This window comes from Cetorhinus maximus, chromosome 5, assembly GCF_964194155.1.
Source record: "Cetorhinus maximus chromosome 5, sCetMax3.hap1.1, whole genome shotgun sequence".
In the NCBI taxonomy this organism is placed as follows: Eukaryota; Metazoa; Chordata; class Chondrichthyes; order Lamniformes; family Cetorhinidae; genus Cetorhinus; species Cetorhinus maximus.
The window spans coordinates 109926942-109950004 of record NC_135883.1 but is presented as its reverse complement, the minus strand read 5'-3'; the positions used below and the strand labels follow the sequence as shown (position 1 = coordinate 109950004).

General features: G+C 43.6%; 1 protein-coding gene across 9 annotated transcripts in view; it reads left to right on the top strand.

Moving 5' to 3' along the window:
- usp45 (ubiquitin specific peptidase 45) overlaps positions 1 to 23063 on the top strand; it is a 191370-nt gene that overhangs the window by 103015 nt on the left and 65292 nt on the right. Inside the window, exon 9 of one of the 9 annotated variants that reach the window (XM_078542311.1) lies at positions 5206 to 5652. The exons of the other annotated variants lie outside the window; for them this stretch is intronic. Coding sequence (XP_078398437.1) covers positions 5206 to 5287 — 82 coding nt within the window. The 3' untranslated portion in view covers positions 5288 to 5652. Of the gene's footprint in view, positions 1 to 5205; positions 5653 to 23063 lie in introns of those variants that run through there. 9 annotated transcript variants of the gene reach the window in all.

The following is a 23063-nucleotide window of genomic DNA, read 5'->3' as shown; positions in this document are numbered from 1 at the left end:
ATGGAGCTGGCCAAGTCCCAAATGACATAGCTGCTAGACTGGGTCCACGGCAAGTGTTGAGGGGACCAACAAAAGGGAAAAACATACTTGACCTCATCCTCACCAACCTGCCTGCCACAGATGCATCTGTCCATGACAGTATCAGTAGGAGTGACCACCACACAGTCGTTGTGGAGACGAAATCCCTCCTCCACATTGACGATACCCTCCATCATGTTGTGTGGCACTACCACTGTGCTGAGTGGGATAGATTTAGAACAGATCTAGCAACTCAAAACTGGGCATCCATGAGGCATTGTGGGCTATCAGCAGCAGCCGAATTGTACTCTAACACTATCTGTAACCTCATGGCCAAGCATATCGCCCACCTTACCATTACCATCAAACCGAGGATCAAACCTGGCTCACTGAAGAGTGCAGGAGGGCATGCCAGGAGCAACACTGGGCATACCTAAAAATGGGATGTCAATCCGGTGAAGCTATAAACACAGGACTACTTGCATGCCAAACTCCATAAGCAGCAAGCGATAGACAGAGGTAAGCATTCCCACAACCAATGGATCAGATCTAAGCTCTGCAGTCCTGCCACATCCAGTCGTGAATCATGGTGGACTAAACAACGCACTGGAGGAGGAGGCTCCACAAATATCCCCATCTTAAATGATGGAGGAGCCCAGCACATCAGTGCAAAAGATAAGGCTGAAGCATTTGCCACAATCTTCAGACAGAAATGCTGAGTGGATGATCTATCTTAGCACCCTCTGGCGGTCCCCAGCATCACAGACATTAGTCTTTAGCCAATTCGATTCATTTCACGTAATATCAAGAAATGGCTGTAGGCACTGGATACTGCAAAGGGTATGGGCCCTGACAACATTCCGGCAATAGTGCTGAAGACTTGTGCTCCAGAACTTGCCACACCCTTAACCAAGCTGTTCCAGCACAGCTACAACTCTGGCATCTACCTGGCTATGTGGAAAATTGCCCAGGTATGTCCTGTACGCAAAAAGCAGGACAAATCCAACCCGGCCAATTACCGCCTCATCAGATCATCAGTAAAGCAATGGAAGGGGTCATCAACAGTGTTATCAAGCGGCATTTGCTTAGCGATAACCTATTCACTGACGACCAGTTTGGGGTTCTGCCAGGGCCACTCAGCTCCTGACCTCATTACAGCCTTGGTTCAAATATGGACAAAAGAGATGATCTCCTGAGGTGAAGTGAGAGTGACTGCCCTTGTCATCAAGGCTACATTTGACCAAGTGTGGCTTCAAGGAGCCCTAGCCAAACTGTAGTCAATGGGAATCAGGGGGAAAACTCTCCACTGGTTGCACAAAGGAAGATGGTTGTGGTTGTTGGAGGCCAGTCATCTCAGCTCCAGGACATCACTGCAGGAGGTCCTCAGGCTAGTGTCCTCAGCTCAACCATCTTCAGCTGCTTCATCAATGAATTTCTTTGCATCATACGGTCAGAAATGGGGATGTTTGCTGATGATTGCACAATGTTCATCATTCTCGACTCCTCAAATATTGAAGCAGTCCATGTCCAAATGCAGAAAGATCTGGACAACATCCAGGCTTGAGCTGACAAGTGGCAAGTAACATTCTCACCACACAAGTGCCAAGCAATGACCATCTCCAACAAGAGAGAATCCAGTCATCGCCCCTTGATGTTCAATGGCATTACTCTCACTGAATCCCGCACTATCAACATCCTCGGGGTTACCATTGACCTGAAACTGAACTGGACTAGCCATATAAATACTGTGGCTGCAAGAGCAGGTCAGAGGCTATGAATCATACGACAAGTAACTAATTTCCTGACTTCCTAAAGCCTGTCCACCATCTACAAGGCACAAGTCAGGAGTGTGATGGAATACTTTCTACTTACTTGGATGAGTGCAGCTCCCACAACACTGAAGAAGCTTGACCACCATCCAGGACAAAGCAGCCCACTTGCTTGATTGGCACCACGCACACAAACATTCACTCCCTCCACCACCGACGCACAGTAGCATCTACAAGATGCATTACAAGAATTCACCAAGGCTCCTTCAACAGCACCTTGTAAACCCATGACCACTACCATCTAGAACGACAAGGGCAGCAGAAAGATGGGAACACCAACACCTAGAGGTTCCCTTCCAAGTCACTCACCATCCTGATGTGGAAATATATCACCACTCCTTCGCTGTCGCTGGTCAAAATCCTGGAACTCCCTTCCTAACAGCACTATGGGTGTACCTACACCACATGGACTGCAGCGGTTCAAGAAGGCAGCTCACGACCACCTTCTCAAGGGCAACTATAGATGGGCAATAAATGCTGACCCAGCCAGTGAAGCTCACATCGGGTGGATGAATGAATGAATAAATAAATAAACAGGCATTGAAAACTAAACCCACGAAAGAGTGACTTATTACAATCAATCAAACAAAGCTGAAACTCCCCCTTGCAAGTGTGTAAACAGACTCCTGCTGAGCTGAGGCCATTAACCATTCTTGGAACATAGTCAAGCATTCATGATGAGGAGCATCTCAAAGACTTTGGGCTATGGAAGGGACATGAGAGGGTGGAGCGCAAATGAGATATGAAGGAAGCTTTGGGAATATGAAGGGACAGGGGGCGGATTTGAGAGGACATTGATGAGACCTTTTAAATGTACCTGTCAATAGGTTCCCAACTCCACAGCAGGTTTCCTCCAAGGTTGAGGAACTAACTTCCCAGGTGGCATTCCCACAGCCTTCAGGAACCTATCCCCTTCAGGGAAAATGCCATCAAAAGGGAAATTTGAATTTCCAGCAGGGATTTAAATTGTGAACCTGAGGTCACTAAGTGCATATCTGGTCATGATCCACCATGTTATCCTATTCCAGGGAAAATGGTGGTGGCAGGAATGGCCTGGCAACTTTGAAATTGCGGCCCCGCATGCCTCACATTTTGGCCTCCCAACGCGAGTATGCTCAGTGTCTGGAAGGGAAAACCCATCCCAAGTGTCATGTAAAAGTGATGTCGTCATCATCAGAGTAAGCAGCCATTCACATTCAAGTATTCTCACAGTCAGCAAACCAGGAAGTAAAATGCACAGATTATCCTTCACTTTTAATTAAATTTACAGAAAGTAAAAGAATGGATATACATGTGGGATTAAGGGAGAAGCTGATTTGTCGTAAACAAACTTTATTTTCTTTTAAAATGTGGAATAACTTTTAACATAGTGGAGAAATTTAATTATCCACAAATCGAAAATTAGTTTTCTATAGCCAGAGAGGTTTCTCCCAATTAATTTTTAAAAAAATATTCATTCATGGGATGTGGGCGTTGCTGGCTGGGCAAGCATTTATTGCCCATCCCAAATTGCCCTTATTCAGAGGGCATTTAAGAGTCAACCACATTGTTATGGGTCTGGAGTCACATGTAGATCAGACCGGGTAAGGACAGCAAATTTCCTTCCCTAAAGGACATTAGTGAACCAGATGAGTCTTTGCAACAATTGACAATGGTTTCATGGTCATTATTAGACTTTTAATTCTGGATTTTTATTGACCTCAAATTCCACCATCTGCTGTGGTGGGATTCAAGCTCAGGTCCCCAGAGCATTACCCTGGGTCTCTGGATTACTAGACCAGTGACAATACCACTATGCCATTGCCTCCTAAGTTATGAACTTAGTATGCCATTAAAAGCCAGTTACACCTCATTTGACAAGGTGTAACTTTTTCAAGGGTTTTTCAGCAAGACTAAAAGCATAAAAAGACAAGTTCTTCTCAGCTCAGTGATTTCTAATTGATTTCTAATTGTCAGTTCAGTGATTTCTCATTATTTGCAGTCTCCGGGCTCCAACAGCGCAGCCTATGGAGAAGCATAGAGTCACTGACAGCAACTTCTGGATTTCCATGTTTATCTGTGCATGTGCAGACACCAGAAGTTGTTGAGAGTTTCCGAGGAGTTATGATGGCAATACTGACAGTTTTGCTGTCAATACTACTGCAAAATCTGGACCATTATTATTTCTTAGTACTCCAAATTAAAGGCAATTTTCTGTGTAATGCCATGCCATTCAATATTTTATATAGGTGATAAAGCAATTTTGCGAACAAGCTTAACTGTTCCAAAAATAGCCAAATATTGCAGTTAGAAGTACACCTTATTTATAGTTGAATTTGTTGGGGCTTTTCTTTCTATTCTAAGTCACATTTTGTGTGCCCACACAATTGTACATATATTGATGAAAGGAGTAGATTCATTTGAGCAAAATTTCTTTTTGCATTAAAAACTACTAGTTTCTTTAATTCATGAAGTTTCTGCATTTTATTAATAAAACAAAAATATTGAGTTACTTCTACACTTAAGTGTTGTTGTCCATGACTCAATTTGCTGAAATGTTCTTGTGCTAAATCGGCATTCAATCCCAAAACTCTGAACTCTAAATGTTGCCTGTTTTATTTACAATGTAGATTAATTGTAATGACAGATTTAATAATCTTTTCACGTTTAGCTCATAAATTTTCTTTACTTCTCACAAAAAGCATATTTATTTAAGAGAACACAAATTCAGTGAAAATCACCTTGGTATCTTCAGTATACAAATATAATTTCCTTGGATTTTCAGAAACATTTGATAAAGTTCTACATTTGAGATCTATAAAGAAGGTTAAGATTCATGAATTTAATACATATTTTACTTTGAATGGAACTGGCTTATAGGATGGCCATGTTACGACTTCAAGGATATCATATTCCTCACTTTCAAGGTATGGACATCAGTCAATGTGAACTTTTGAAAATTGACTTTAAAGAGTGGTAAAGCAGACCAAGATGGTTGCCAAGTGTCAGGTGACCTTCTGTGATTTCTGCGCAAAGAATGCCTGAACATGCTTCCGGAAAGTTCTTAAAACGTAAGTGACGGTGGGTGGAGTATCTTTGAATGGATATTCGCAGTGTGAAACCACTTATGAATTTACCCTCCTTTTGACTGGAATTTTACCAAAACTCTAAATCAGTGCAGTGTCTGCGAACTCAAGCCTTAACAAAGAAAGGTGCAGAGAAAACAATTCATTGTTAGAAGGTGTAAATAACCACCATTAAAACACCATTGTGTAGCAATGGCTTCTAGTCTTGAATCAGTTTCGTGGATAATGAAGGTATTGATCAGGGGGCCATATGAGCAAAACCGACTTCAGACCACAAATTATTTTACTCCCAGAAGCAGGGAGGGACAGAGCAGTCTGCAAACCAACAGGACAAAGTGGACCATCCTCCAACAAGAAGAACAGAACCCTTCCTAACAGCCAGTCAATCCAGGCAGTGAGAGAGAGGAACCAATTTGTTTTCACCTGCAAAGCTTTGCCTTTACGAAACTTGGCCATGACTTCAGCTAGAGATCCAGAGGCTTCTAACTTCCATTCATCCAAAGAACCACGAGAGAGAGTCTATCCAGGCCGGTTACACATGCATTTTTAAAGGACTGAAATTTTGATACGTTATTTACTACTTGTATTTTCTTGTGCTAATAACCTAAATACGTGCTTTGTACCTAGAATCCATTTTTACTTGTGTCCATATCTGCATGCATGAGAGAGTATGTTTAGTTGTGTTTACATTTTGGGGTGTAGGGTGAATAAACATTATCCTTTATTTTTATTTAAACTTACCCGAAAGCCTGCTTCATACTTATTACTGAAAATCATAACAGAAAAAAAGGTTGAAACACTCCCTCTAAAACGCATCTTGTTGCAGGTACCTGAGAGGTGAGAAGAGAAGGGAAACATTATCCCACCAACTCTCCCTGTCCGTAACACTTGTCGGTGGATAAAATCTTGTCACAATGGATAAAGCTCTGAATGGGGAGGTAACTAGTGAAATTCTGAATAGTTCTGTACTGGTTTTCCTGCTGCTGACACAGAAAGACTTGGATGATAGTAAGGAAGTCTGGCAATTACACATTGTCTTATCACATCTGAAACAAATATTTCAAAGTACTTCATGTGCAGTGAAATAAGTTGAGATGCAGTGACTTCAAATGCAAGTTTGTCTTGTTTGTGCACAGTAAGATCCCACAATTAGCAGTGAAATGCAGGTATAATTAATCGATTTTTGGTGGCTTTTAAGGATGGACAGCAGAAGAATCCTTCTCTTTGTATAGTGCCACTGGAATAGGCAGATAAGAACTCAGTTAAACATCTCATCTGAATGACAATTTTCACAATGCAGTACTCCCTGCTTGCCCAGATTATACTCTTTGGCTCCGTAGGATTTTGAACGTCCAGCTGCTTGACTCTGACGCATCTTACTACTTGCAATATAAAACTTGCCAATGATATCAAGCCAATTTACATGGTAAGGAGCATAAGCTAAACAAGATACAAAGAAGAACTGGGCCAATTAAGCAGATGGGCTAAGGGCTGGAAGATGAATTTTAATGTACAAATGTACATGTATGATAAAGCCTGTTGGAAGAGGAAACAGCAAGCCCACAGATGTAAAGGTGACACCCAACAATGGATAGAAAATTAAAAGCATCTGGCAATTTATTTTCTTTCGAGGGATGTAGGTGTTGCTGGCAAGACCAGCATTTGTTGCCCATCTTTAATTGCCCTTGAGAATGTTGTCGTGAGCCACCTTCTTGAACCGCAACAGCCCATCTGATGCAGATACATCCACAGTGATACTAGGAAGGGAATTCCAGCAATTTGATCCCTCAACAGTGAAGGAACAGTAACATTGTTCCAAGTGGGGATGGTGCCTGGCTTGGAAGGGAACTTGCAGGCGATGGTGTTATCATTTGTCTGCTGCCCTTGCCCTTCTAGGTGGTAGAGGTCATGGGTTGGAAGGTGCTGTTGAAGGAGCCTTGGTGAATTGCAGTGCATCTTGTAGATGGTACACACTGCTTCCACTGTGTGTCGGTGGTGAAGTAAGTGAAGGTCTAAGTTGGTGGTCGGGATGCCAATCAAGCAAGCGGGCTGGATAGTGTCAAGCTTCTTGAGTGTTGTGGGAGCTACACTCATCCAGGCAAGTGGAGAGTATTCCATCACACTCCTGACTTGTGCCTTGTAGATGGTGGACAGGTTTTGGGGAATCGGAAGGTGAGTTACTTGTAGCAGAATATTCAGCCTCTGATCTGCTCTTGTAGCCACAGTAATTACATGGCTGGCCCAGTTCAGTTTCAGGTCAGCGGCAACCCCTAGGCTGCTGATGGTGGGGAATTAATGATGGTAATGCCATTGAATGTGAAGGGACAATGGTTAGATTCTCTCTTATTGGAGATGGTCATGGCCTGGCACTTGTGACGCGCGAATCCTACTTGCCACTTGTCAGCTCAAGCCTGGATATTGTCCAGGCCTTGCTGCATTTGGGCATAGATGCTTCGGTATCTGAGGAGTCACGAATAGTGCTGAATATTGTACTATCATCAGTGAACATCCTGACTTCTGACCTTATGATGGAAGGAAGGTCATTGATGAAGCAGCTGAAGATGGCTGGACCTGGGACACTAGCCTGAGGAACTCTTGCAGTGGTGGCCTGGAACTGAGATGATTGACCTCCAACAACCACAGCCATCTTCCATTCTGCCAGGTACGACTCAACCAGCGGAGAGATTTGCTCCTGATTCCCTTTGACTCCAATTTTGCTCCTTGTCCATGTTTGAACCAAGGGTGTAATGAGGTCAGGAGCTGAGTGACCCGGCAGAATCCAAATTGAGCATCAGTGAGCAGCTTATTGGTAAGCAAGTGCCGCTTGATAGCACTGTTGACTCCTTCCATCACAGTACTGATGATTGTGAGCAGACTGATGGAGCTGACCAAGTTGGATTTGTCCTGCATTTAGTGCACAGGACATACCTGTGCAATTTCCACATTGCCAGCTAGATGCCAGTGCTATAGCTGTACTGGAACAGCTTGGCTAGGGGCGCCGCAAGTTCTGGAGCACAAATTTCAGTGTTATTGCCGGAATATTGTCAGGGCTTATAGTCTTTGCACTATCCAGTGCCTTCAGTCGTTTCTTGATATCATGTGGAGTGAATCGAATTGGCTGAAGACTTGCATCTGTGATGTTGGGGACTTCCGGAGGAGATCGAGATTATTCATCCACTCGGCACTTCTGGCTGAGGATTGTTGCATTGATAAAAGTGCAGTGCTCTGGACTTGAAAATTAATTATACCAAGTCAGACACTATAGAACTTTGTTCTCCATTCCTGTCATCTTAGAAATCTTATTCCCCTAGTCAACTGTTTGCATTTAGTGCCTCAGAGTAGGGCCTGTTGCGATCTATATTTCCTCTATTCATCCAATTATTGTTAAAGCAAGTAAGTGTCTAAGGCTTTTTTTTTAACCTTTTCAAATTTGCAACTCGTATGCAATGTTCTCCCTAAGCTGTGCAGTCATGCAGCAGTGCACATATTCCTGCATTGGTTGCACACAAGTTGACCCTTTAATGTATCACCACCATAACCACTAATTTTGTGTAAAGTTTCTCCTATGACAATTTATTGAATGCTCTTTGAAAATCCAAGTACACTGTATCCACTGGTTCCCTCTTATTTAGCCTGATAGCTACACCCTCAAAAAGCAGATTTGCCAAACACAATTTCCCTTCCATAAATATTTTTTGACTGTGCTCTACTTTTTCCAGGTGTCCTTTTGCGGCATCTCTAATAATAGCTTCCAGCATTTTCCCTACTACTGATGCCAGGCCAATTGGTCTATCCCTGTTTTGTCATCATTTCTGTCAAATAGCAAAGATACATTTGCTATTTTTCAACTCACTTGAATCGTTCTAGGATCTAGGAAATTTTGGAAGGTCCAAACTAGTGCATCCACTATCTCTATAGCCATCTCTTTTAAACCCTAGAATGTAAGCCATCAGATCCTGGGAATTTGTGGATTTTTAGTCATCCATCAGTAGACCATAGGTTTCTTCAGTTACTGTGTATTTTATGTGTAAGAACCTCTGAAGGTGTAAATTATGATGCCCTTAATGGCACTGGAGTCTTCCTTCTTTCTTCTAATGAAACATAGGCTGTCTCTTTTACTCATTTTTCAAAATGATTATATCAAATTAGCTTCATGTAATGGAAATGCTTTGATGTGCGACCTAGATGTTGTGAATTCAGAGGAGGATCTTGACATTTGTTGCACATGTTTTGGATCATTGTTGTCAATAGCTGAGATCTCAGTTGAAGGAAACGCATCAAAAATATTTCATTCTGGAGGAAATGCACAAATGGTTTATTAGTGTTTCACCACACTGCTGTTGGGTGTGAGGAAATAGGCTCCCTGGTCCACATCTTTCGTATCTGTCCTATGGCTCAAGAATATTGAGTGCTGGTTCTTTTTTAGGAGGAAGGGTGTTTTGTTTATGCATTTTATTAGTTAAGGGTTCATTTGACAGGAATCTGTCCAATAGTTTTCTTTTTACTGTGTCTGAGATAAAAGATACATATAACATGTGCAGTATGTATCTGAACCTTATGGAAGATGGCTGAGTTCTACATTTCTTTCGGGTGAACTAGAATAACGCTACTCCTTGACTGCTGTTTATCAACTGCCTTTGCAACTGTCGACCAGTGTTCTGAGTGATGAGAGATTTCTGGAACCTATTTTTGACTGATTTACAGATTTATCAGAATGATTTGAGGCTTCTTTTAGTAAATTGTTTTTTCCCAATACCACATATAGCAACCAACTCAACTGATGTTCACCTATATTGCACATGTACTTGTTTATTACATAACCAATGCAGTAAAGTATTTAGTACATAAGGTGGTGGCTATAATGGATAAATTTTGAATCCTTTAAAATATTCTCAGCATTTTGTGAAACAGCATTTATTATTTTTTTTCCAAATAATAAACGTGCCTTAACAGATTTTCTTAAAAGATTATGCCTTCTATAGTGTGCAAGGCTTCTTTGGATTTGTTTAAAGTTAGTAGTTTCTGAAGTGGGGATAGGCTGTTTTTGTAATAGGCTGCTTAGCGTCTGGTACTAATCCATCCGCTGTTAATTTTGTTAGTGTTACAGCTGGCAAACGTTATGTTGGGGCAGATTGTGTACATTGCTACAGGGCCCTTCTGTTTGTTTTCCACTATATTGAATTTTAGGATTGCTGACTTCTGACTGATCAAATGAACAAGTGATTGACACATCAATTAGTCATTAAGCACATTTAATAAAGGTTACACAAAATTTCTGTTGACCGTGGTTCCTTTTGTATTTCTGCTGCATGGAAATTTATAGTACATTTGTTTTCCTATCTAAGAGAGAATTCTTTGTAAATTCTTAAGTTACTGACTTTGAATATATTACAGCCACTATGTATTGCTGAAATTTTCCTCTTTCGGTTTTGCTTTATGTGTATTCTTTCCTTTTCTCCTGTTATCTCCCTGTCTCTCTTTTTCCCTAACATTCATTCTTTTCTTCATTCTTGATCATGTTCTCATCACAGTAAATTCAAATTGCGTACTCTTGGTTTAAGCTATATCATTTTTCTCATCAGTGCTCTTTTTGAAATTAAGATGCTGAAAGTTAATTGTGTGCTATTCACCATTCTCTAAACACTGATGTGACCATAACCTATGATATTTTTGCCAAGCTTGGAAAGGTTATTACTTGCCAGTCTTATATTTTGAGTGGGGTATGGTCAGATGATGTGAAAGAACAGAAAGATTTGGCTTTGAAGCTCACAACATCAAAGCAGCACCTCAAATAAATAAGGACATATGCTGGGTATTATGGCAAGAGGTATAGTATTTAAAGTTGAGATGTAGTAATAAATCTATATAAAACTTTATGTAGCGGGGTCTAAAATGTGAGGGCATAGATTAAAACTGAAAGTAAAAGATTTGGAATGAAAATCAGGAGAAATACTTTTTATGTATGAATGGCGGGTTGCGGAATTCACTTTTAGAGTTAGCGAATGAAGCAAAGACTATGTCCACAATTAAAGGTTAGACAGGTTATAGAAGATAAAGAGATAGAGAATAGAGAGAACATGGGATTTGGACTACTGCTTGAGTGGAGGATAAACACCAACTGGGATTGGTTGGACTGAACAACCTATTAGTATATTGTAATATTTAAGTAAAAGTGGCTGTCATTGGAATTATCGTTGCTGTTAAATATGAATATAAACTACCTCATAAAGTAAGAACTTAAAGAAAGTTGATTAATTTAACCATGTTATCTCATATCTAGTTCATTTTTTATAAATACTTAAAGCATGTGTATCTATGACTACTGAATTGTTCATAACTTGAAATTAATTATTTCCACTGATTAAACTTCTAATTTATTTAAATATCCTGTAAAACACAAGGGATCTGAAGTATCTTTATTAAAAATGAGCCACGTTTTCTACATTTCTGATTACTTATTAATTTGTGTTTCCCAACAGCAAATTTTATTAATTTTTTGATGCAATTAAAAGCAATGAACTGGTGATTGCTGGCAAATAGTTTGTCTAATGCATTTTGTTATAATTTGGGCAGTTGATGTAGACTTAATAATTTTCTTAATTACTTTTGTAAATGTTTACTTACCTTAATCTCTAGCAGATGTAAGCAAGGCAAAAAGTAACCAATGAACATGGAAACATTTTTGTCATGTCTGTAGGGCATGGGTGCTCCTGGTTGACTTGATTTTATTCACTTAAAAAGCGTTATTCCTCACTGCCTTGATATTTGTTTCTGATGTACAATGAAGCTAAGGAAGTTTAGTTCATGTGTATACCAGGCATTGTAATTCCCTAACATTGCAAAGTTTGCTCCAACAAGAAAAACACAGAACTTCAATGTTATTTCTCCAGAGTGTCTACGAATCTTCCACCAAAGTTACAGTGGATGATCAGGAGAAACTCTCTGCCAATCCAAACCCAATATTTTCATGTGCCTGAAAACTGGCTGGATGCCTGTTCGTTCCAACGTAATTCTCCTACTTTTTCCTGTCCACAGGTTCTCCAGTCCTCTCAGTTGCTATCTTCCTTTGCATAACTCCTACCACATCCCAGCAAAACCTTCCTACCATTCAATTTCTTAATAATTCAAATTAAGTACCTTTGAATTAACAGGAGTATATTGTATATGTTGGTTTCAGAGGAAAAGCAAACAAATAATTATGGATTGTTTCTCAGTATTCTTAAAACACCATGTTACTTTACTGTGATTACAACAATCAAAAGCTTGCTTTACTTTTATGTTTCGGTATTTCATGTTCTGTGAAATTAGTCCATACATGAATTCAGGGATGCTATTATACGGTATATATTACATATATTGTATATTATATGGTATAATAGTTGCAGTAATGATAGACATTGTTGCGTTCAGTTGAGTGTCCACACAGTGTGTGTGAGTGATGACCTTTGCCAGACAGGTGCACAGTACTTTGATACGGAGTATAATAGGACAAGTGCTAAGGTCCAAAGTGTTGTAGTAAGCGCCACACATGAATACAGCAAGTTTGGTTAGCAGATTGTTTCTGATTTTGATCTTTGCTGCTGTTTTCTTCAGATGTTCCCAGAGCATCTGGTCCTATCTAGAGTTATTCCCAAGAATGTTGGTTTAGAAACATGCTTTTGTCTGTGGCTATCCGTTTAGACATGTCATTCTTTTTGGCACTGGCATTGTGGAGATGGACTACACTGGATATGGTTTTGGAAGGATTCAGCATGAGATGCCATGTGCTGCAGTATTCCGTCAACACTCAGTTGAACGCAACAATGCACATCATAACTGGAACTCTCCACTCAACACCCCTCCTCTGGCTTCCTGTCCTTGCAAACATCACCGACTGACGAAAACCCACATGCTGTTTAAAACCATTCATACTGCATTTCACATACTGCTCCATTATGACTTTTCTACCCACTGACTACCCATCTTCCATCTCGGTGCCTCATATGGAGCAACCTTCCTGAGCAAGAGATACCAGCAGATATTCTTTAGAGCAAGGAATGGGAAACACGGGAAGTCACTTACAAGTTCCTTGTGACAAAGCCTATCTGTCGAATGGCAGGCTTTGAGCTACCATGGCAAGAGTGGTCCTTGCTAAACCAAGGTACCAAGGTTCAGGACAGGCCAGAGCCCCTGTGCACCCAACTTCCACCGCTGAGGCCTCTATACAAAACACTTATGCACTTGTGGAGATACATTAAACAAAGCTGTAGTGTCCCCTCTACAGACTAAGTGGCAGACTAAACACCTTAAACTCAGCAAATGAAGTTTTGCTTTGCTTTGGGGATTTGCATTCGATAAATAAAATAGATACCAGTAACTCTTCGTATACCTGACAGATCTGAGTTCTACTGCTTGCTACCCATAGTACAGTAGCCAGAAACAAATGACTTCTACACACAGTATTCTGCTTAAGAGTGGGTTAATTTTTAATGTTCAGAGAAATTCAATGGAAACATCAGCTTCCACTAATCAGTGCAGAGGCAGGCATGAGGCAGCTTTGCACCTGCTGGCTTCATGGCCATGGGAGTTCAATTCAAGAAAGAGCAAAGAGAAAGAAAAAAAATAAAATAAATACTTTTATATGGCATCTTTCACAGCTAATGAGGTACTTCAAACAAATATGAAATGTTGAACCCCGTGCTGTTGGCACCAATCTGATGCATACCAACCGTCCTGCAACTGAGCCAGCCTGATATGGCAACATACACTTTACATGCATGTTGTAGTCCAGATCTATGAATCGTGATGGTAGAGGTTCCAATTTTCTTTCCATCGCTTGGCCAGCCAGGAATCTTTCGCCCCTCCTACTACTTGCCATTAGCATATGTTGGAAGAGATTACAAGTAACTACTGTTATGATCCCAGCTGATACTACTGGAGAAGTCCAATCTCTGGGTGGAACCTGGCTTGATAGATCCTAACTTTTATTTTTTGTTTAGAAAGGTGGAGGGTGGCTACTGAACAGAGTCACAGTATCTACTGATGTACTTTTAACAAAAGAATAAAACATTCATTAAACAAGAAAAAAGATTAACTATGTTACACGACTCCTTCACCCACAACCATATCGTTATAGATAAATACAGATTCATAAGAATAGCACAAGTTACAAAAAATCTATCTTATGCTCTAATGTTCACATTATGTATACAGTCCATGTAAACCAATAGGTGATCTGTGGTAGGGCACACCACACTTCAAGATCAAGTGACTGATGCCACCCAAAGCAGATGCTACGGATCTCTCATCAACTCTCCCTGACACTCCTCACACTATGAGCCAATCGATCTCTCAGAAACTCTGGGTGGCATTTTCCGTGCCCGCTGGTGCTGGGTGTGTTCGGCAGAGTGAACAAACAATATGGCGAGGTCAAAAATTGGTTTCACGGCGTCGTGAAACCAGTTTGCTATCGTCCACTCAGCCTGTCAATGGCGGGCCACGTTTCCCGCCATCGGATGTCGGGAACCTTATTGTAATACATCTGCATATCACTATAAGGCCAGCCCGCCAAAAATCATTCCCCCCCGCTGGATTGTCCGCCCATGGCGGGAAAACACACCGGTGCAGAACATGTTTCCACAAGTGAGAAGTGCAGAAGTCGGGACTTACCGCCAGGGCCTTGCTCACATCATGACATCGAGGAGCAGAAGATACTGGAGCCTGACAGCAACGGCACACTGGAAAAACGTTCGAAGCATGCTGGGTGGATTCTCATGGACGTGGCTCTGCTGCGAAGCAGCCCACAGAAGTTTGGAAAGCCACTGTTGACGGTCTGCTCACAACGGATGACGATTGAGGGGATGGAGCAGAAGGTCAAGCTGTGTTTGGGAGAGGAAGATGTGCCGGGGGGGATGGGAAGGGAGAGAGTGTCCAGGGTTGGGGGAAGGGTTTCCGAGGGATGTCCAGGTGAACGTGCAAGGGAGGGCTCTGATGAGACCGAGACCGTGACTGCCTCCTGGGGCACAAATTGAGGGTGGGCATGGAGGTCAGGGAGGTGAATGTGGATGGGGGTGGGATTATTGGGAAGGAAAGAACTGCATGTTCACCTGGACATCCCCAGGGGAAATGGGTTGTGGCTGGTCGGTCACAGAAGGAAGGTGAAAGGTGATGCCGGAGGGTGGCAACAGTGCTGGGGGAAAGGAAATGGTGACTGGGGGAGGGGAAAGGACAGGGGAGTGAATGAGAAAACTGAACCACCACCATGCTGTCTAAAACGAATGTGAAACGAGAGTCATGGAAGGTGAGATCAGGTGCTGCATGGGAATGTGATCAGTGGATGGGCAGAGATGCAGGTCAGCTCAGATGGTCAACTGAAAGCGAACCCCAGCAGGCAGTATTGAAAATGTTGAGGACATTGAGGTGAGTGTGATACGGAAGGATCCTCTTGCATGGGAGAGTGCTCCAAAAGGCCCTGCCACAAACACACACACTTCTCCCTCCAGAATCACTCGTTGGCCAGCTGCTCCATCTGCAGTGACAGAGGATGAGATTGAGGGCCTCAGGCAAAGGAAACTCGGAGGGTGAGGACAGCCTCTGAGATACCTGAGTGGATGACGCGGGGGTGTCCAGCCGCCACTCCTCCTCCCTTCAGATGCCCGGGGGCCCCAGCCTGACTTCTTTGGGGAAGGAGCACCTGGAGGGACATCAAGGTGCCCTGTTTCTCTTTCCCATTGCCATTGCAGGAACTCGCCCATGGCTCCTGCGATGGAGTGTAGGTCTGCACGCATCTCCGCATTCTGCTGGACAAGGGTCTCTATGGCGTCTGCCATCCCAAACACACATGTGGGCATCGCTTCATCAGAGAGCAGGCAGACACACTCCACTGACTCGCGAGCCACTCTGTTGAGGGCTTCCAACAGCTCTATGTGATGTTCCCATGCCTTCTGCCGACCCTCCAGGATGTGTTGGAAGGCCAAATCCAGAGGTTTGTCATATGACTCGGACCTCACAGATGTCTCTTCCCCAGCAGTCCTCCGAGTGCCAGAGAGCTTGGGTGAACCTGCCTCCTCCTGCTGGGGACACATGTCCGTGCAGTTACCACCAGATTGTGAATCTGAGCCTGCTCTAGATCTAGGCCCCACTGACGTGCACGTCTCTGCACTGGTGGAGGGCATGAGTAAGCACTGTGATGAGTCTTTCAAGCTACTTATTTCCAGCTATTCAATGGAGGAGTTGCCCTCTTGGCTAGAGATAAAGACCTGGATGGAGTGGAGGGGCTGGCTGGCTGAGGGTGTCAGTCACTTGGCAGAGATCCCTGTGAACCAAAGTAGAGATATTAGTGCAGGGCAGCACATTCAAAAGCAGGAGAGAGAGTACTCACATTTGTATTGAGACAGGGATGATGTGATGCAGGATTCTCACAGGGGCGTTCGCCACCAACCTCATCACAGGCACGTACCATGTCCTCACCAGTCAGCGCGATGGCACGGTCCTCAAAGTGAGTGAGGGGTCTATTGTGGGCTACTTCACCCCCCCTGTCTGGGACCTCTTCCTTCTGAACAGGCTTCTCCTGCATGGAAACAGATGGAGAGAGCCTGAGCAGGACACATGGCACTGTAGAATGTGTGGTGAGCGGAGCCATAGACAGAATGAAGACGTGAGCTCCAGAGGATATGTGTGTGTGTGAGAGTTAGTGGTGTTGGCCCTTGAGGTATGAGATCCCTTGTGGATGTGTGATGGTTTTGTGAGTGTGAGTTGAGAGTGATGAGGGGAGTGACTTACCCTGCCGGAATGGATGAGACCATTCACCCTGTAGCACTGGGTGGCTTTTGCAGGGCTTTGGTGCTGACCACTGCTGCCATCGCCTCCCCTGCTGGATTCGTGATGCTGCTGCCCCTCCTACAGCCAGAGCGGGGGTAGAGGACATATAGGCGGGCCTCCACGGTGTCCAAAAGGCACTTGAGGGACATGTCACCAAACCAGGGGGCTGCAGTCTTTTTGCTTTTCAGGGCCATCCTGTCTTCTGTGCAGCAGTCCTGGCAGGAAGCACAAAGAGATGTGCGTGCAGCTGCACTTTAAATGCAGCGCCTGGCGTGATGAAGCGGCGAGGTGATGGCATGGCAGGTGAATGAGAGCCCGACCGCCATCAAAACAGCATGTTTCCCAGAAATGCATAATTAATGTGGCGGGTTTGGGATGATATGGCGTGAGAAGCTGCCATTGTGCTAGTTAGATCGGTAAAACGTTGTTTTCCCCACCCACTGCCGCACTTAGTGCAAATCTGGGATGATTCTGCCCTTTGCCTTTCACAAGGGAGTTCCCAATCTCAACACTCGAAGAACTCGCTTTGGAATCTTTCCCCAAACAACATTTTCACTTGGTCATCTTCCACAAGGATCCACCTCCAGGGTTTCAACCTCACCTCCTGATGTTCCTTTCCCTTGGATCGCCATGTGCATTCAAGCTTTGCCTTCCACACACTCTCTCTCAGACGCTCAGCCATGCCAACAGAACATCACTGCTTCACAGGCCTGCAGTAAGGAGTCATCAAATTTTTGGCTGTCTGCTCGGATCTTTTGGCTTCTCACAAACCCACTTTGCCTTGATTCTGCTCCCCGCAGCTTTCTTTCTTTAATTCAGAGCCTTTTCCCCTACTCCTTATTTTAACCTTACTGAACAGGATCTTGTTCCAGATTCCTGTCCTTGCCCTTTGACATAACTTAAAAGTCCTTTGGGACTTTTCTCCTTTCCCTTTAGGACCTGCCCCCTTCAATTCCCTCTCCAGTAGACTGCTGACAACTTGATACCTCCCTTGAGATCCAGAACTCACTCGATATTCACTGTTACTTTAACTTTAGAGCAACTCATCTAAGATTCTTAGATTTTACAGACTGGTTTCTGGGATGGCAGTATTGTCATTTGAGGAGAGATTGGGCCAACTAGGCCTGTATTCGCTGGAGTTTAGAAGAATGAGAAGGGATCTCATTGAAATGTAGAAAATCCTGACATGACTGGGCAGACTGGATGCAGGGCCGGCATTTCCCCTGGCTGAGGGGTCTAGAACAAAGGGTCACAATCTCAGAATACGGGGTAGGCCATATAGGATTGAGATGAGGAGAAACTTGAAGGAACTGACAGGCTGCAGCGAGGTGAACTTTCCTAAGGGCAGAAGACAGAGAGAGGGCACCTTCTTCAACTAAGCAGGGATGGTTGGAAGTGGCTGAGGAAGTGAACAGCACGTGCCTGACTCTTGAAAAGTTGTGTGATCTCTTATTGTCTATCACTGGAGGCCTACCCTCACCTGCATCTCACAATGTGTGTATCCTTTTAACCTGGGAATAGTGAATAAGGAGGATCCAGGACAGCAGGAGGGCTTGACAGGTTAGTGGCATGACACTGTCAGGTGCCAACCACCAAACTCTGAGTTGTATGTCATTTTCATGCGCACTGCGTCTCAGGTCAAAACCCCTTACAACCACATTGATTCTCTCTGCAGGCACCTCGTGCCCATCTGAGCAGCCAGCACTCTCAATGACCCTCAGCCTACCCTCTGTACCCATGCCTCATAGTCACCATACAAAAATGTTGTCTGATGCTCATCTGAGCACAAACCAGCCCTAACAATCCTACCTCCTTGCTTTATTTCCTTGCGGAATAAGAGATCACACAACTTTTCAAAAGTCAGGCACGTGTTGTGAGATGCAGGTGAGGGTAGGCCTCCAGTGACAGACACTTTGCCAGCCACTGGCAATGGGTGTCCTGATCCACTGGGAAGGCAGTCTTTCACCACGAGGATGCAAATGTCAGCAGTGATCTGCCATAACAGGCTGAGCCTCACGATGCACTGGTTCTTGCTTATGGCCCTCTGCATGTTGATCCTCTGCTGGGGGTCTCGCCTCTTTCATCCTGCATTTTGTTGACCGTCCCCATGCCCTGTGGATGATGAGGAATAGTTTACCTTTATCACAATCACATAGGATATCATTTGTGACTTTGACACAAATGGATGAATATTTATCTGCTATGATACAGACAAAAAAGAATTTAAAAAATACATTTAACAGGAAATGAGTAAATTCTTAATAAGGATTGGATAGGCAAATGGTATGGAGTGTGAGGGGGTGGGGTTACATAGGATATATAGTGCAGGAACAGGCCATTCGGCTCAACCAGTTTATGCTCCACTCAAGCCTTTTCCTGTCATTCCTTATCTAACTCTATGAACCCTCTATTCCCTTCTCCCCCATACACTTATCTAGCTTCCCCTTAAATGCTAAGTACTATTTGCTTCAGCCGCTTTTTTTTTGGTAGTAAGTTCCAGATTCTCACCACCCACCGGTGAAGAAGTTTTTTCTGAATTCCCTTTTGGATTTCTCAGTGACTATCTTATATCAATGGTCTCTAGCTTTGCTCTTTTTCATGAGTGGAAGCATTAGTTGTCTGCTCTACCATACCTTCCTTAATATTAAGCCACCCCTCTGCCCTCTTTTCATGAGAAAAGAGAGCTTGTTCATCGTCTCTTGTTAGATACACCCCCGTAATTTATTGTATCATCCTCATAAATCCTTTTTGCCCCCTCTCCAGTGCGCTATATAATATAGCAACCAAAATTGTATGCGGTACTTCAAGTCTGGTGTGACCAAGGTTCAATACAAGTTTAGCATAACCTCCCCTACTTTTCAATTGTACCCCTCTGGAAATTAGCCTGGTTTGCTTTTTTTTGAATGACCTTGTTAACCTGTGGTGCAAGTGTTGGCAATTTCTGTAATAGCACCTCCACATTCCCTTGCTCCTTTGCCCCATTTAGATTCTTATTTTCTAAATAATATCCAACTGCATTTTTCTTGTCAAAATGTAATAGCTCACATTTATCTATGTTGAAATTCATTTGCCAATTTATGTGCACATTCTGCAAGTTTAATAGCTGAACAGCAATGATGGAGAATATCCTTCTCCTGTGCTGTATTGTGTATTCTCTGGCTTCCTAAAAGAACAAACCCTTTGCTTACTTAGCAAGTATTACAGTGCAAACTCAGGTGTTGAGTGAAATTGACAGCATGCTAAATTCTACTCTCAAATAGTGGCATTTGTTTCAGTGAACCATAATTGATTTTGCGCTGCTTTTCAGAGAAAACGGTTGATGGCTTGAAACTGAATATTAAGGCTCGGCATTGCAATTTTTGAGCCACTTTTAATTTTCATAACAGGAAAATGCAAATGGCCTTTTTAAAACAATACCTTCACATTTGAGACAGTTTCTGCTACTAACAGCAGTTCGACCTGTTCTGTCATGATACTGCTGGCACTGTACAACAGGTTGTGGTGCTTTGGCACTGGCTTCCATATGTCAGCACATCTGTGAATGTTGCATTCAACCAACCATCCTAGAGTCCTCAGCTACAGCAATGATCTTGCTTGCAGCAAGTTTTCAAGGAGAAGAGAGTGTATATACTTAACTGTCAGATAACTATGTATTTCATGATGAAAGGACTTTCAAATAGTAAGAGTTCTATGGAATTTTCCTAATGTGGAATTTTAAAGTTCACAAACATACAGTTAATTTACAGTGGTTTGAAATGTTACTATTCTTATTGCTTTAAGAAAAAATGCGTTGTTCAACACTAAAACGCAGTCATAAGTGTATCACTGCAGCCTTTATGGAGGTGGCACACTCACCAGAGTGGGAATTCTAGGATATTGACCGAGTAACTGCAAAGTAGCATCAATGTATGTCCAGGTCAATGTGACTTGGAGATGATGGAGTTCCCACAACTTTTGGGAACTGGTCTTGTCTTTCTCAGTGATAGATCTTGCGGAGATGTTGCACTTGGCACTGGGATAAGAAATTGGCTGAGTGACAGGAAACAGAGAGTAGTGATAAATGATTGGTTTTCAGATTGGAGGAAGGTTTGTAGTGGAGTTCCTCAGGGGTCAGTATTAGGACCCTTGCCCTTCCTGATATATATCAATGACCTAGACTGTGGTGTGCAGGGCATGATTTCAAAAGTTGCAGATAATACGAAGATTGGAAATGTTGTTAGCTGTGATGGGGCTAGCCTTGAACTTCAAAAGGACATAGACATGTTGGTGGATTGGGCAGACAACTAGCAGATGAAGTTCAGCACAGAGAAGTGTGAGATGATTCATTTTGGCAGGAAAGATATGGTGCAACAGTATAAAATAAAGGGAGAGACTCGAAATGAGGTGCAGGAACAGAGGAACCTTGGTGTATATGTACATGGGTCATTGAAGATGGCAGGGCATGTTGAGAGAGCAGTTAATAAAGCAAATAGTATCTTAGGCTTTATTAATAGGGGAATTGAGTACAAGAGTAAGGAGGTCATGAATAAGATACTAGTTAGGCCCCATCTGCAGTACTGCGTTCAGTTCTGGGTGCCATACTTGAGGAAAGAAATAATGGTGATGCTCCTTGCACTGGCAGTGAGTGAGGGCACTGTGGATGTGTGATGGTTTGTGAGTGTGTGAGTTGGGAGTGATAAAAAGAGTGATCTACACTGGCGGAATGGAGGAGATCACTCATCCTTTTGCGGCACTAGGTGGCTGTCCTCCTCTGCAGGCCATTTGCCCTGACCATCACTGCCTCCGCCTCGCAAGCCGGCTGGTGACTTTGCCCATCCTGTGGCCAGACTGGGGGTAGAGCACATCCCGGTGGGCCTCCGCGGCATCCATAAGTCGCTCGAGGGACCCGTCGTTGAAGCAGGGGCAGCAGTCTTTTTTTCCTTTGCTGACCATGTCTCCCAGGCAGCACTGGTGAGCTGGTGGCGATGAGTGCTGTCCTGGCGGCTGACGTGTTGCAACAGTGGGGTGATGGCAGGCGGGAGAATGAGAGCCCGTCTGCCATGGAAACGGCGTGTTTCGTCGGAGTGAATAAATAATGAGGTAGGCTCAGAACAATATGGGGTGAAAACCCGCCATTTTCGTTGGCGGGTGGGACTCCATTTTACCCACCTGCTACCTACTTAGTGCAAATCTGGGAAAATTCTGCCTGAGGTGTCAACCTGGTGAAGCTACACACAGGACTACTTGTGTGCCAAACAGCATAAGCAGCAAGTGATAGAGAGAACTAAGAGGTTCTACAACCAATGGATCAGATCTAAGCTCTGCAGTTCTGCCACATCCAGTCATAAATGGTGGTGGACAGTTAAACAACTCATGGAGGAGGAGGTTTCATAAATATCGCCATCCTCAATGATGGGGGAACCCAGCACATCGGCAAAAGATAAGGCTAAAGCATTTGCAACAATCTTCAGCCAGAAGTACTGAGTGGATGGTCCATCTCGGCCTCCTCTGGAGGTCTCCAGAAACAGAGATGCCAGTATTCAGCCAATTCTATTCACCCCACATGATATCAAGAAACAGCTGAAGGTATTGTATAATGCAAAGGCTATGGGCCCGGATAGTATTCCGGCAATAGTACTGAAGACTTGTGCTCCAGAACATCCCTAGGTCCTAGCCAAACTCTTCCAGTACAGCTACAACACTGGTATCTACCCGGCTAGATGGAAAATTGCCCAGGCATACCCTGCACACAAAAAGCAGGACAAGTTGAAACTGGCCAATTACCGCCCCATCAGTTTACTCTTGATCATCAGTAAAGCAATGGAAGGGGTCATCAGTAACGTTCTCAAGCGGCACTTGCTTAGCAATAACCTGCTCACTGAAGCTCAGCTCGGGTTCTGCCTGAGCCACTTAGTTCCTGACCTCATTACAGCCTTGGTTCAAACATGGACATAAGTGCTGAACTCAATTGGTGAGGTGAGAGTGACTGTCCTTGACATCAAGGCCGCTTTTGACCGAGTGTGGCATCAAGGAGCCCTAATAAAACTGGAGTCAATGGGGAAAGCTCTCCGCTGGTTGGAGTCATCCCTAGCACAAAGGAAGATGTTTGTGGTTGTTGGAGGTCAATCATCTCCGTTCCAAGACATCACTGCAGGAGTTCCTCAGGCTAGTGTCCTAAGCCCAACTACCTTCAGCTGTTTCATCAATGATCTTCCTTCCATCATAAGGTCAGAAGTGGGAATGCTCCTGATGATTGCACAATGTTCAACACCATTTGCGACTCTTCAGATACTGAAGCAGTCCATGTCCAAATGCAGCAAGACCTCTACAATACCCAGGCTTGGGCTGACAAGTGGCAAGTAACATTCACGCC